This window comes from Populus euphratica, unplaced genomic scaffold (genome assembly GCF_000495115.2).
Source record: "Populus euphratica unplaced genomic scaffold, PopEup_1.0 scaffold187.1, whole genome shotgun sequence".
In the NCBI taxonomy this organism is placed as follows: domain Eukaryota; kingdom Viridiplantae; phylum Streptophyta; class Magnoliopsida; order Malpighiales; family Salicaceae; genus Populus; species Populus euphratica.
Window position 1 is genome coordinate 312,329 of NW_011500070.1, and position 14,567 is coordinate 326,895.

General features: G+C 33.2%; 2 protein-coding genes across 4 annotated transcripts; both read left to right on the top strand.

Annotated features, from left to right (window-relative positions):
• Window positions 1-1,823: 1,823 nt before the first annotated feature.
• On the top strand, window positions 1,824-14,313 carry LOC105108422 (anthocyanidin 3-O-glucosyltransferase 6-like). 2 transcript variants are annotated; one of them, XM_011002728.1, is made up of 2 exons: window positions 1,824-2,698; window positions 13,508-14,313. In XM_011002728.1, the coding sequence occupies exons 1-2, from the start codon at window positions 1,948-1,950 to the stop codon at window positions 14,203-14,205; spliced, it is 1,449 nt and encodes a 482-aa protein (XP_011001030.1). In that variant the 5' UTR covers window positions 1,824-1,947; the 3' UTR covers window positions 14,206-14,313. The 2 variants fall into 2 exon arrangements, with proteins under 2 accessions (XP_011001030.1, XP_011001031.1); XM_011002729.1 differs by having other exon boundaries at window positions 1,825-2,698; window positions 13,511-14,313.
• On the top strand, window positions 8,514-10,551 carry LOC105108421 (anthocyanidin 3-O-glucosyltransferase 2-like). 2 transcript variants are annotated; one of them, XM_011002726.1, is made up of 2 exons: window positions 8,514-10,107; window positions 10,441-10,551. In XM_011002726.1, the coding sequence occupies exon 1, from the start codon at window positions 8,620-8,622 to the stop codon at window positions 10,063-10,065; it is 1,446 nt and encodes a 481-aa protein (XP_011001028.1). In that variant the 5' UTR covers window positions 8,514-8,619; the 3' UTR covers window positions 10,066-10,107; window positions 10,441-10,551. The 2 variants fall into 2 exon arrangements, with proteins under 2 accessions (XP_011001028.1, XP_011001029.1); XM_011002727.1 differs by lacking the exon at window positions 10,441-10,551 and adding an exon at window positions 10,366-10,384 and having other exon boundaries at window positions 8,514-10,080.
• Window positions 14,314-14,567: the final 254 nt, after the last annotated feature.

The window sequence follows — 14,567 nt, forward strand, 5'->3', positions numbered from 1 at the left end:
TTAACCTCGAGTTATTCTATTATAAAGCTATAGTAATAAAACTTAATTTTTAATTCAATTAATTTTACATAAAAATTATAAACAAATTATATATCTTTTTTAAAATAACCTAAATTAACCTGATAATATTGGAGAGGAGATTAAAATGGATTCTAGAAAAGAATTGAAATCGGATGGTAATATAGCCTTGATTGCTGTTCAACGCTGACATCAAAGCCATGACCTCAGTCTTTAATCTTGTGCTACACATGTATGATATTTTTAACAAAGAACCCCTTGTAGTGTGCCTAACTAGGATGCGAAGATCAGTCTTCTGCATTCCTCCTTGAACTCTCTACTCGTTGTAAGCCAAGGAAGAACAAACAGAGAGACCTCAGTTGCAGAAATGAAGAAAGCTGAGCTAGTCCCCATACCAGCACCTGGTATAAGCCACCTTATGTCCACAGTAGAGGTAGCAAAGCAGCTTGTAGAACGTGATGAGATGTTTTCAATCACCTTCCTCATCATGCTCAAAGACTGGTTGCTACATTGATTCATTGAGTGCAACCGGCACTCGAATCCGGTTCATTAAGTTTTCGTTGCCTGAAGATGAGCATGAACCCAACAAGTTTCTTTTTTCTTTAATTGGAAACCAAATCCCCATATCAAAGAAAAAGTATTTCACGCACATTTATTACCACCAGTAAATTTTTATTTTAATTCATAATCAGAAAACTGATTAGAAACCATCAAAATAATAAAATTGTTTTCGGACTATAAAATACAGATAATTTCATGTAGGGTGTACTAGGGTACTAAAATCTTCTCTAATTATAATTAATATTTTATTTTTAAAATTTATAATAAGACCAATACATTCTTTAATGATTCTAAATTAAATAATTAGATGGTGACTTTTTGATTCTCTAATGCTACATGTATAATGCTACATGTAGCATTTATAATCCAACATAAATTCTTTAACAAGAAAATATTAATGTATTTCTTTAAAAAAAAATTAAATATAAATATAAAATTATTCTTAAATAACCCTTTGGTAACAAGGGTTTCGAACTCAAAATAATTTTATAGACTGTACTACAGCATGTGGGCTCATGAGTTTGAGCTATGCTTTGATCGATTAATGTGAGATACTTTATTACTAGGTCCATGTTTGATTAATACTTTTTTAAGTGCTTAAAATATTTTAATACATAAAGCCAATATATTAATTAAGTTATAAAAATGAATATATTTAAATAATACGCATTCATAATTTTTTCATGAATTATAAGTAATTCATTGAAAAAATCAAGTCAGCATGCGAGCCCATGCTGTGAACCTCGAATCGGTCTCTTAGGCTTCCGAAGCTTCTTCAAAAGCCTTCGCGTCCTACATTCCTTGATCAATCTCACGGTGATGAATATTATTGTTGTTGTCCACCTGTTATGAAATTTGTTATACTATGAAAACTGTCAAGAAAAAATATACATTTTTTCTTTATTTAAATTTTGAGATTAGTGCCTAATTTTTTTTAAAATATACCGAACTGGTATAAAGATGATGTGTTTTTAAAGTTATTCACAAACTAACTTTAATCTCTATTAACATCAATTAAAAAAAAAACATAGAAAATTTAGCCCATAATAACTGAGCGACGGCTAATAAGGGGTCAAAAAACATTGTCTTTTTATAACTTAAATTACTGACAGGGACTGCAATTCATTTTTTGGGGTCTTTTTGACGAATTGTAATCGTAGTCCACAATGACAGCAAAGCCATGACCTCACTCTCACTCTTGTCCTGCACGTATATATTTTTGAACAATAATTTGCCAATCTCAAGTCCGGTTAATTATAGCCACAAGTAGTGCCCTTAAGAAGGATATGAAAATCAGTCTTTTACAGGCAATCCCACCTTGAAATTCTCTAGCAAATACTGAAAAAAAAAAGGGAGCGCAATCGCAGAATGAAGAAAGCTGAGCTGGTCTTCATACCAACACCAGGTATAAGCCACCTCGTATCCACAGTAGAGGTAGCAAAGCTTCTTGTGGACCGTGATGAGAGGCTTTCAATCACCTTCCTCATCATGAAACTACGTTCTGACCCAAAGATTGATAGGTTTATAAATTCAGTGAGTACAGCCTGTAATCGTATCCGGTTCATTGACTTGCCTAAAGATGAGCCTGATCCAAACCAACCCAGGAAGTTTCTCTTTTCTTTGATTGAAGCCCAGATACCCCATGTCAAAGAAGAAGTCTTTAAGCTTGTGAGTCAATCGGAGTCAAGCCCTGACTCGCCTCCTCTTGCTGGGTTTGTTCTTGATATGTTTTGTACATCTATGATAGATGTGGCCACTGAATTTGGTGTTCCATCATATATTTTCTTTACGTCAGGTGCAGCTTTTCTTGGCCTTCAATTTTATGTCCAGGATCTTCACGATGAGCAGAAAGTTGACCCTACTGAGTTCAAGGGCTCGGATGCTGAGTTGGTCATGCCGTGTTTGGCAAATCCTCTTCCAGCTAAGGTCTTGCCTTCGGTTATGCTTAACAAAGAGTGGCTGCCACCTGTACTCCGTCAAGCTAGAAGGTTTAGAGAAAGTAAGGGTATTATAATAAACACATTTGAAGAGCTGGAATCTCATGCAATGGACTCCTTTTCTAAGGGTAATACCCCTCCGGTGTATCCAGTGGGTCCCATTTTAAACCTTAATAGAGATGGTGATGGTGACGAGGAGTCTGATAAAAACTGAATGCCTTTCAAATAATTGTGGAGCTCGGATTGGGAGTAGAGATTAAAATGGATTATAGAAGAGAGTTTATCTCGGATGGCAATGAAAATGTCATTAGTGCCGGGGAGATCGAGAGAGGAGTAGGGTGTTTAATGAAGCTTTGCGATGAGAGGAGGAGGAAGTTGAAAGAGATGAGTGGAAAGAGCAGGAAGGCTTTGGAAAACGGTGGATCCTCGTTCACTTGGTTAGGTCGTTTCATTCAAGATACGGTGGACCACCTACCATGATTAAATTGTACGCTTTTCAAATTATTTAATACGACGTTGTTTTTAATGTTTTCTTTCAAAATAAATAAATAAATATGGTACTAAAAATTATTGTCCTTGTAGCATGTTTTTAGTTAGATTTAGATATTCAGTATTGTCAAATTAAAAATCTTTTTAACCAACTAGATTACTACTAATTTCTGTTCTGTAAAAAGATTTTATCTTATTTTGATTCATTTATAAAAGTTGCAGTCTTAGACGCGTAGATAAATTTGAGTTTTTGAATCACTTGATTTTGATATTAGAAACTCAAGATTTTTCCGTTTGAATATTTAATGTGAAGGTAAAAAATTCTGTTGCGAGAAGGGTTTTGACCCGAGTCTGCACTAAAAAAACTCTATTTTTGGGCTATTTTTTGTGATTTTTGTTCTTATCTCATACTCTCAGTCATATCAGGATTCTCGATATTCATCAGCTTTTGAGTTAGAGTCGAAGATCCCTTTCGACCAACCAAATTATTATTAGATTATGTTATGTAAAAAGATTTTATATCACTTCAATTTCTTTATCAAAGTTGTAGTCCTGGATGCGTAGATAAATTTGAGCTTTTGAATCAGAGACTCAAGATGTTCCCGTTTGAATATTTAACGTAAAGGTATAAAATTCTACCGCGAGAAGGATATTGCTCCAAGTCTACACTAAAAAAACTTAATTTTTGGCCTAGTTTTTATGATTTTTGTTCTTATCTTATACTCTGAATCATATCAGGATTCTCGATATTCGTCAGTTTTTGAATTAGACCTGGAGATCCCTTTCAACTAACCAAATTACTATTAGATTCTGTTCTGTAAAAAGATTTTACCTCACTTCGATTCCTTCATCAAAGTTTTAGTCCCAGACGCGTAAATAAATTTAAGCTTTTAAATCACTTGATTTCGATATCAGAGGCTCAAGATGTTCCCGTTTGAATATCTAACATGAAGACAGAGAATTTTGCAGCAAGGATATTGACCCGAGTTTGCACTAAAAAAACTCTATTTTTAGCTTAGTTCTTGTGATTTTTGTTCTTAGTTCATACTCTTAGTCATATTAGGATTCTCGGCATTCGTCACTTTTTGAGTTAGACCTGAAGATCCCTTTCGACCAACCAAATTACTACCAGATTATGTGCTGTAAAAAGATTTTATCTCACTTCAACTCCTCATCAAAGTTTTATTCCTAGATGCGTAGATAAATTTAGGCTTTTGAATTACTTGATTTCGATATCAGAAGTTTAAGAAATTCCCATTTGAATATCTAATGTGAGGGCAGAAAATTTTGTCGTAGGAAGGATATAGCCCAAGTTCGCGTAATTGATTCGAAAGATTTTTTTTAGACTAAGAATTAAATTGAAAAGTGTTAAAATGAGGAATTGAATTGAAGAAGGATATTGAAAGCTAGAAGGGGGGCTGGATCATCATAAATAACATGATTTTTTACCATACCGAATAAGAAAAATAGGACTTTGCAGCTGTACCCTCCATCTGATTTCTTTCCTTTTGTTCTCTACAAATTCCTGCTGTTTTTCTTTCTCATCATGCCTGATTTTTTGAATTGAAGACCACATTTTTGTTACCTCATTCCAAAAGGAGCAACTAGCCCTATAGAAGGAAAAGAAAAAAGTCATACTATCCTTTAAAACTGGAAAGAAATCAGACATAAACACAAAATCAAAATCAGAATATTACAGCTTTCTTTTTGTGTTTTTTTATTGCAAATCAGTAGGGATTTGCATCCTAGGATTAATGCATTGAATCCTTTCTAAATAGAGACATATCTAGACTATATATAAGCCCTTCTAATGACCTAAAAAAAGGGAAAAAAAAAGAGAGAGAAAAAAAAACGAGTAGAAAAATAAGAAAAGAGAGAAGAGAATAAAGAATGGGAGAGAGACAGCAAAAGAAAAACAAGAAAGACACATTTGCTTCATTTGTTTTTTGCAAATAAAAACAAAAAAAAATAGGAAAAGAAAATTAGGAATCAGTAGAGAAAGTGACGGAGGCGCAGAGTGAAGGAGGCAATAAGCATACCCAAACATAGAACAGAAGAAAAAGGACGGACGCAGACTGAGCAACCATCACTCTTCCATCGCCACTACAATTTCTCCATCTCCAGGTTGGTTTTCCATTCACCTATTGCATGCTTTCTTTTGCTTTGTATTTGCACTGTTAGCGTGGTCTTTTTCTTTGTAACGTATGTGTCTATACTGTTCAAATGAATTAATTCACTTGAACAGTAGCTCCCCATTCACAAAAGAGGGTTGCACTCCTTTTGTGTCCAGCCGGGTCACTTGCTTGGGCAAGTGACTTGGCCAGAGCTTCCTTTTTTTTTTCAAAAAAAAAATAAAAGAAAGAGAAAGTGATTTATGATTTTTTGGTATATTTATTTTAAGGTCTGAAATTTTTTTATGTTTGTAAAAAAACTATCAATCTTGTATTTAGAATACCCAGTTTTTGACCAAGAAACTATAAAAAAATGTTTTTATGTATTGCATATGCCAATATCTTAACATGTTTTGAATGTTTTTTTTATACAAAAAATATTAGAAGTTTTGAAAAATGTATTTTCGCATGGATTTCTTAAACATAAAACAAAATATTTTTTGTTTTCTTGCATTTCTAAATTTTACAACATGTTTATAAAACTCCAAAGGATATTGGTCAATATTCCAAAAAACATATAAAAATCATATCTTTGGAGGGAATTCATCTATTATTTACAACTAATGTTTGGATAAAACAATCCCTAAGGGACAAATATCAAAAATATTATTGAGAATAATTTGTTATTATTCACTATTAATATTTGGATAAAGAAACCCTAAGTGGTAAATATCCAAAATATTTTTTTAGGAATAATAAGTAATCACACATTCTTGAAAGAAGCCTCAATTATAATTGAGGACATTTCAACTTTTTACTCCACGATTTACGAGTTGTGAAAGTATGAAATACTAAGGTAAAAAGAGGCTTTTAAAGTGCACTAGATTTCTAAATTTTTGTTCCTCCTCCTTGCAATTTACAAGTTGCAAACTCTTGAAATACTAAGGAAAAAATAAGCTTTCGAAGCACACAGAATCTTCTTGGATTTCTATCTTAATAAATTTAGTTTCAATCAAACTTAAAAAAACCAATGGGATTAGAAAACACCAACACCATAACACTTATAAAGCAAATCAAACATCAAGCAGCTTACCTTAAGTAGGGCGTACTAGGAGTGCTAATACCTTCCCTTTACGCAATTAGTTTCTTGCCTTAGAATTTCTGAAAGAGTAGTTGGGGATCCTAGTAATTAATAACTAGGTGGCAACTCCCTTTATTCACAAAAAACAATGAAACCCGAAATCAAACAAAACATCGCCATCAAACACCGCGTGCAAGAGGGTGCGACAAACTCAACACCCTTTAAAATCATCAAGCCTAGATGCTAGGGTTGGCAAGACATCAAGCCCATAAAGAATAGGCTTGCTGTCTTGCCACAAAAACTAAGAATTATGTATAAAAAATTATTAAAAAAATCATTTCTAAAACTACAATTAAAGATGTTTTTGTTAAATTTTTTAAAATATAAAAAAATATTTAAGCATTATTAATGCTGGTTAAAAAAAAACCTTGACTACCTAATCAGCAACTACGAGGGTTAAAAAATAATGAATTTTGCCATGAATTGTCTCATTATGTCCAAGGTATAATAAAATAAAATAAAAACCTTAAACTCAACATCATTTAAAAACATACACCAAGTCCAGATATTAGGTTTGACAAGATATCAAGCCCACAAAAAATAGGCTTGACGTCTTAACACAAAAATTAAAAATTATATATAAAAAAATTATAATTTTTTTTCTAAAACTATAATTAAAGATTTTTTTTGTTTTAATTTTTTTGTTAACAAGATTTAATTTCGCTAGAATTATTGGCCTATACTATAAGTGAATTAGGTTAAATTTTTTTAAATGTAAAAAAATATTTAAGCATTATTGACGAAGTAATTGTAATTGTAAGAAAACCACCATTTCCTAATCAGATATCCATCTACAAAACACACCCATCAGGAAGAAAAGGATTGACAGTAAAAGATTCGATCACGTTAAGAAAATTCCAGGATGTTTTAAGAAAATTTCAAGTGAGTCAGTCCGGGTGAGCCAGTCCGAGTCAAGCCCTGACTCATTGATTCATTGAGTGCAACCGGCACTCGAATCCGGTTCATTAAGTAGTCGTTGCCTGAAGATGAGCCTGAACCCAACAAGTTTCTCTTTTCTTTAATTGGAACCCAAATCCCCATATCAAAGAAAAAGTATTTCACGCACATTTATTCCCACGAGTAAATTTTTGTTTTAAATCATAATTAGAATACTGATTAAAAACCATCAAAATAATAAAATTATATTTAAACTATAAAATACAGCTGATGTTACGTAGGATGTATCAAGATACTAATATTTTCTTTATTCATAATTAATTTTTTATCTTTAAAATTTATAATAAGATCAATATATCCAAGTTTTTTAATTGTTTTGAATCAAATAATTAGATGATGACGTTTTGATTCTCTGTAACATCACATTTATAATCCAAAATTCTTTAACAAGAAATATTAATATATTTCTTGAAAAAAATTAAATATAAAAATTAAATTAAATATTAATGTATTTCTTGAAAAACCTAATTAAACTTAAAATAATTTTATGAATTAGATTATAAGTATGTGGGCTCATGAGTTTGAGCTAGGATTTGATTAATTGATTAATGTAAGATACTTTATTACTAGGTCTATGTTTGATTAATACTTTTTTTAGTGTTTAAAATATTTTAATACATGAAACCAATATATTAATTAAGTTATAAAAATGAATATATTTAAATAATAAGCATTCATATTTTTTTCATGAATTATAAGTAATTCATGAAAAAAATCAAGTCAGCATGCGAGCCCATGCTGTGAACCTCAAATCGGTCTCTTAGGCTTCCGAAGCTTCTTCAAAAGCCTTCGCGTCCTACATTCCTTGATCAATCTCACGGTGATGAATATTATTGTTGTTGTCCATCTGTTATGAAATTTGTTATACTATGAAAACTGTCAAAAAAAAAATATACATTTTATCTTTATTTAAATTTTGACATTAGTGCCTAATTTGTTTTTAAATGTACTGAACTGGTATTAAGATGATGCGTTTTTAAAGTTACTCATAAACTAACTTTAATCTCTATTAACATCAATTAAAAAAAAAGCATAGAAAATTTAGCCCATAATATGACAGCGACGGCAAAATATTCAGCCCATAATAACTGAGCCACGGCTAATAAGGGGTCAAAAAACGTTGTCTTTTTATAACTTAAATTACTGACAGGGACGGCAATTCATTTTTTGGGGTCTTTTTGACGAATTGTAATCGCAGTCCACAAGGACAGCAAAGCCATGACCTCACTCTCACTCTTGTCCTGCACGTATATATTTTTGAACAATAAATTGCCAATCGCAAGTCCGCTTAATTCTAGCCACAAGTAATGCCCTCAAAAGAATATGAAATTCAGTTTTTTACACGCAATCCCACCTTGAAATTCTCTAGCAAATACTGAAAAAAAAAAGGGAGCGCAATCGCAGAATGAAGAAAGCTGAGCTGGTCTTCATACCAACACCAGTTATAAGCCACCTCGCATCCACAGTAGAGGTAGCAAAGCTTCTTGTAGACCGTGATGAGAGGTTTTCAATCACCTTCCTCATCATGAAACTACGTTTTGACCCCAAGATTGATAGGTTTATAAATTCAGTGAGTACAGCCTGTAATCGTATCCGGTTCATTGACTTGCCTAAAGATGAGCCGGATCCAAACCAACCGAGGAAGTTTCTCTTTTCTTTGATTGAAGCCCAGATACCCCATGTCAAAGAAGAAGTCTTTAAGCTTGTGAGTCAGTCGGAGTCAAGCCCTGACTCGCCTCCTCTTGCTGGGTTTGTTCTGGATATGTTTTGTACATCTATGATAGATGTGGCCAATGAATTTGGTGTTCCATCATATATTTTCCTTACGTCAGGTGCAGCTTTTCTTGGCCTTCAATTTTATTTCCAGGCTCTTCACGATGAGCAGAGAGTCGACCCTATAGAGTTCAAGGACTCGGAAGCGGAATGGGTCATGCCGTGTTTGGCAAATCCTCTTCCAGCCAAGGTCTTACCTTCTTTTTTGCTTTGCAAAGAGGGGCTGGCTCGTTTCCTCGTTCAAGCTAGAAGGCTCAGGGAAAGTAAGGGTATTATAGTAAACACATTTGAAGAGTTGGAATCTCATGCGATCAACTCCTTTTCTAATGGTAATACCCCTCCTGTGTATCCAGTGGGTCCCATTCTGAACCTTGGTAGAGATGGTCACCGTGATGTGGAGTCTGATAAATTCAAAGACATCAAGCAATGGCTTGATGATCAGCCTCTATCCTCAGTGGTGTATATATGCTTCGGGAGCATGGGAAGTTTCGGTGTGGATCAGGTGAAGGAAATCGCATGTGGGCTCGAGCAGAGTGGCCATCGATTCTTGTGGTCTCTACGTCAACCACCACCGAAAGGTACGATAGAACCTCCTAGCGATTACACTAATCCTCAGGGCGTCTTACCTGAAGGATTTTTGGAGCGGACTGCTATCACAGGAAAAATAATTGGATGGGCCCCACAGACAGATATTTTGGCCCATCCATCCGTAGGAGGGTTTGTATCGCACTGTGGATGGAACTCTGTATTGGAAAGCATATGGTTTGGAGTCCCAATTGCCGCGTGGCCATTATATGCGGAGCAACAACTGAATGCCTTTCAAATAATTGTGGAGCTCGGATTGGGAGTAGAGATTAAAATGGATTATAGAAAAGAGTTTATCTCGGATGGTAATGAAAATGTCATTAGTGCCGGGGAGATCGAGAGAGGAGTAAGGTTTTTAATGGAGCTTTGCGATGAGAGGAGGGAGAAGTTGAAGGAGATGAGTGGAAAGAGCAGGAAGGCTTTGGAGAACGGTGGATCCTCGTTCACTTGGTTAGGTCGTTTCATTCAAGATTTGGTGGATCAACTGCCATGATTAAATTGTACTCTCGTTGTCTTATTTAATGCAATGTCTTTTAGCTGATACCAGCACCCCCCGCGCGCGCGTCTTCCCAGCGCAGTGGCGGGGCAGCTTAATTATCAGGTGTTCTCTCGTCGGGCGCAGGCTTTGCTTACCCTTCAGGGCAAGTCAGCTTCTGTGTTATGTGTTTGCATCCTATAATTTCTCCAACTATTTTTTCAATGTGAAATATATCCCAGAAAGAAGATAATTCCATCCTTTTTATGCTGTATTTGCAACTCTTTACAGTAAAGATAACTTTATTATTATATTGTTTTAATTCATATTATTTTATGTTTAGATACAGTAATAAACTAAATTCTTTTGGTAGATTGCATGATATTGTTTTTATTGTTATAATTATAGCTGTCGGATCTTCGTGGGAATTTATATGAAAAATCCAAGAGGCTATCAAGTGAATTTGGATACACTATTTTTTATAGAAACACTAATATTTTATTATTTTCTCTTGTTGATCAACAAGATTAGGGTTGGATTTAGCGACGACAAGGAGAGCCATGTTGTCTGAATTTGATTTAATTAATGTCTTTGTAAAACTGAGTCTAAATCAACCTTTCAATTTCAAATTTCTTTTACCAAACCACTAAACTACCCCTTGAAAAGCCCATTGCCTGGGAAGTCATTATAAAACGACGAAATGCCGCCGATCTCCAATGTCGTCATTTTCTAAACCATCACCGAAAGTTTGTTTACAGATCTTGTCTCGATCCTAAAAGATAATTTCAGGGACGAGATTTTTTCAATCAGATCATTACAAAATCACAATTGCGGTGTAAACAGATCCAAAACACGTGTTGAAGCATTGAAAATTCAGACCATGACACAGATACATTATTACTGAATGATTTATTGATAGGAAAAGTACGTTGAAAAAAATATTTATTTATTTTATTGATTAGTATATTTTTGGGAAGCTTGTTGTATAACCTACATAAATATTATATGCAATTTGATTGGTGCTTATTTAAATTTTTTAAAAAAATCTATTTAATAAAACTAGATAATAATTAAATAATTAAAATTTATTTAAAAATTCTATAAATAAATCAATTAAAAATTATTCTTATATAAAAAAAATTTTTACAATAACATTCATATAATTATTAAGATCATAAAAAATTAAAAAACATAAAAAAATATTATCTTGATATAGTTGAGCTAAAAAAGCAAAAAATTTATAAAATATATTACTTGAAAAAAACCAATAAAAAACAAAAGAGAAGAAGACATAATTGAGTGCGGATGAGAAAAGAAGTTGAGGAGAAAAGAGATGAGAAAACAAAAAGATGCTGATGTTTTTTACATAAAATAAAAAAAAATAAAAAATAGGCTTGTTTTTTGTGAAATGAGGTATTATAATCTTTTTATTAAGATATTTTATTGATGATTTAATCGATGAATAATTAAATATTAATATTTTTAATTATTTTATTGGTGATTCAGTCTATAATATTTAATTTATATTTTTTATTTAATCAAAAAAATTTAAAAATCACCAAATATCACCTATGATTTTTTAATTCATTGTGATTTTTTCTGTAAAAAATAGTAATTAATAATGTAATTGAGAAGTGAATATTATAAAATTCTTTGAAAAATACTAATAAAATTTTCGATGGATAATTCTGTTGATAAATAACATGATGAGCAATGTCATAAAGAAATAAATAGTTTACTAACAAGTTTATGAATTAATTTTACCAATAATATTAATATAGTTGATAATTTTGTTGATATAAATAACACATTATTGTATTCTTTAGTTTTATTTTAATTTTTTTCACTGTAATTTTTTTAGTACATACTGTTAAAATATTTTTATTGATAAAATTTATTATAATTTATTTATGAAAATATTCTATTAATATTTATATTTATATTTATTAATTTTCTTAGTGTATTACAAGGAAACAATATTTTTCCCCCTTCAAATTATATAACCAGACCACATTCTAAAAGAGATCTATAATTTTCTAAAGGATAAATGGTACAATTAGCGTAGAGAGAGTAGCAGATTTAGTACAGATATTATATTAATTTGGAATTATTGAAAATTAAAAAAAATCTAAAGAAATATCCTTGTCGATTACAGCTCTTGAAAGTTTGTTTATTTTTGTATTTTAAAAATATATTAAAAATAATTTAAATTTAAATTTATTTTTTTTCAAATTAATATTTTTTTTAATATTTTAAAATTATTTTAATGTATTAATATTAAAAATATTTTTTTAAAATAAAAATATTATTTTAATATATTTTTAAATAAAAAACACATTAAAGATTACCTAAGACTGTACTCTCCATCAGATCTCGTAACATGAAAATAAAATAATTAAAAATGGAAAATTCAACACATAATGTACATTGAAGAACCTTTGTTGTTTTTCTACATTAAATTCCATAACAAGAGGGCGTCCTAAAAGCCTAGATAGCTGTTCCACGCCGACAGGAAAGCCATGACCTCACTCTTTAATCTTGCGCTACACGTGGATGATATTTTTGACAAAGAAGACTCAAGTCCACTTCATCATAGCCCCCTGGAGTGCGCACATAAAAAGGATACGAAGATCAGTCTTTTACATTCCTCCTTGAACTCTGTAGCTACTCGTTGGAAGCCAAGGAAAAAAACAAACAAACAGAGATACCTCAGTTGCAGAAATGAAGAAAGCTGAGCTAGTCTTCATACCAGCACCTGGTATAAGCCACCTTATGTCCACAGTAGAGGTAGCAAAGCTGCTTGTAGACCGCGATGAGAGGCTTTCAATCACCTTCCTCATCATGAGCCTAAGTTATGACTGAAAGACTGCATGCTATATTGATTCATTGAGTGCAACCTGCAGTCGTATCCGGTTCATTAAGTTGCCTGAAGATTGGCCTGAACCCAACAAGTTTCTCTTTTCTTTGATTGGAACCCAGAAACGCCATGTCAAAGAACAAGTATCTAAGGTTGTGATTCAGTCCAAGTTAAGCCCTGACTCGCCTACACTTGCTGGGTTTGTTCTTGATTTTTTTTGTACATCAATGATAGACATGGCCAATGAATTTGGTGTTCCCTCTTATATTTTCTTGACGACAGGTGCAGCTTATCTTGGTCGGCAGTTTTATATTCAGGCTCTTCATGATGAGCAGGGAGTAAACGCTGCTCAGTTCAAGGACTCGAATGCTGAGTTGGTCTTGCCTTGTTTGGCTTACCCGCTTCCTGCTAAGGTCCTGCCTTCTGCTGTACTCAAACAAAGAGTGGCTGCCTGCTTTCCATGATCAAGCAAGAAGGTTTAGGGAAACTAAGGGTATTATAGTAAACACATTTTAAGAGCTGGAATCTCATGCGATCGACTCCTTTTCAATGGTAATACCCCTCCGGGGTATCCAGTGGGTCCCATTTTGAACCTTAATAGAGATGGTGATGGTGACGAGGAGTCTGATAAACGCAAAGACATCAAGCAATGGCTTGATGATCAGCCCCTATCCTCAGTAGTGTATCTATGCTTCGGGAGCATGGGGAGTTTCGGAGTGGATCAGGTGAAGGAAATTGCTTGTGGGCTAGAGCAGAGTGGGCATCGATTCTCGTGGTCTCTACGGAAACCACAACCGAAGGGTAAGATGGAAATTCCGAGCGATTACACTAATCCTCAAGATGTCTTGCCCGAAGGGTTTTTGGATCGGACGGCTAAGATTGGAAAAATAATTGGATGGGGCCCAGAGATCGATATTTTATCCCATCCATCTGTAGGAGGATTCGTATCACACTGTGGATGGAGCTCTATATTGGAAAGCATATGGTTTGGCGTTCCAATTGCCGCGTGGCCAATACAGGCGGAGCAACAACTTAATGCTTTTCAAATAATTGTGGAGTTAGGGTTTGGTGTGGAGATTAAAATGGATTGTAGAAGAGAATTTTTCTATGATGATAATGAAAACATTATTAGTGCTGGGGAAATAGAGAGAGGAATAAGGTGTTTGATGGAGATTGGCAAGGAGAAGGTGGAGAGGTTGAAGGAAATGAGTGAGCAGAGTAGGAAGGCTTTGATGGAAGGTGGATGTTCAAACACTTGGCTAGGGCAGTTGATTCATGAAATGGTAGACAACATCCCATGAACAAAATGTACTTTCTCTTTGCATCATCTGGGAATCGACAATTCCTTTACCATGATTGTTTGTGTATTGTAATTTCTCTCTGTTGAACTTTGTATTGTCTTTCTTTAATTAATGTCTTTGTCCGGGTCGGAATATAAAATAATAACAATAAAAAAAAAAACACAGATCTTGACTTACATCTAAGAGTTTTGAAAAAAGTAAAAAGCTGAAAAAGTGTTGCCGTGGGCAAACTTAGAATAAAAAGAACTTTGTTAGGATAGTAAAATTGTGATCGTTGGTTATATAAATAAAGCATGGAACATCACCCATACATACTTAAAAATCTTTAAAAAAATGAAATCTATTACATTGATGAAGTTGAG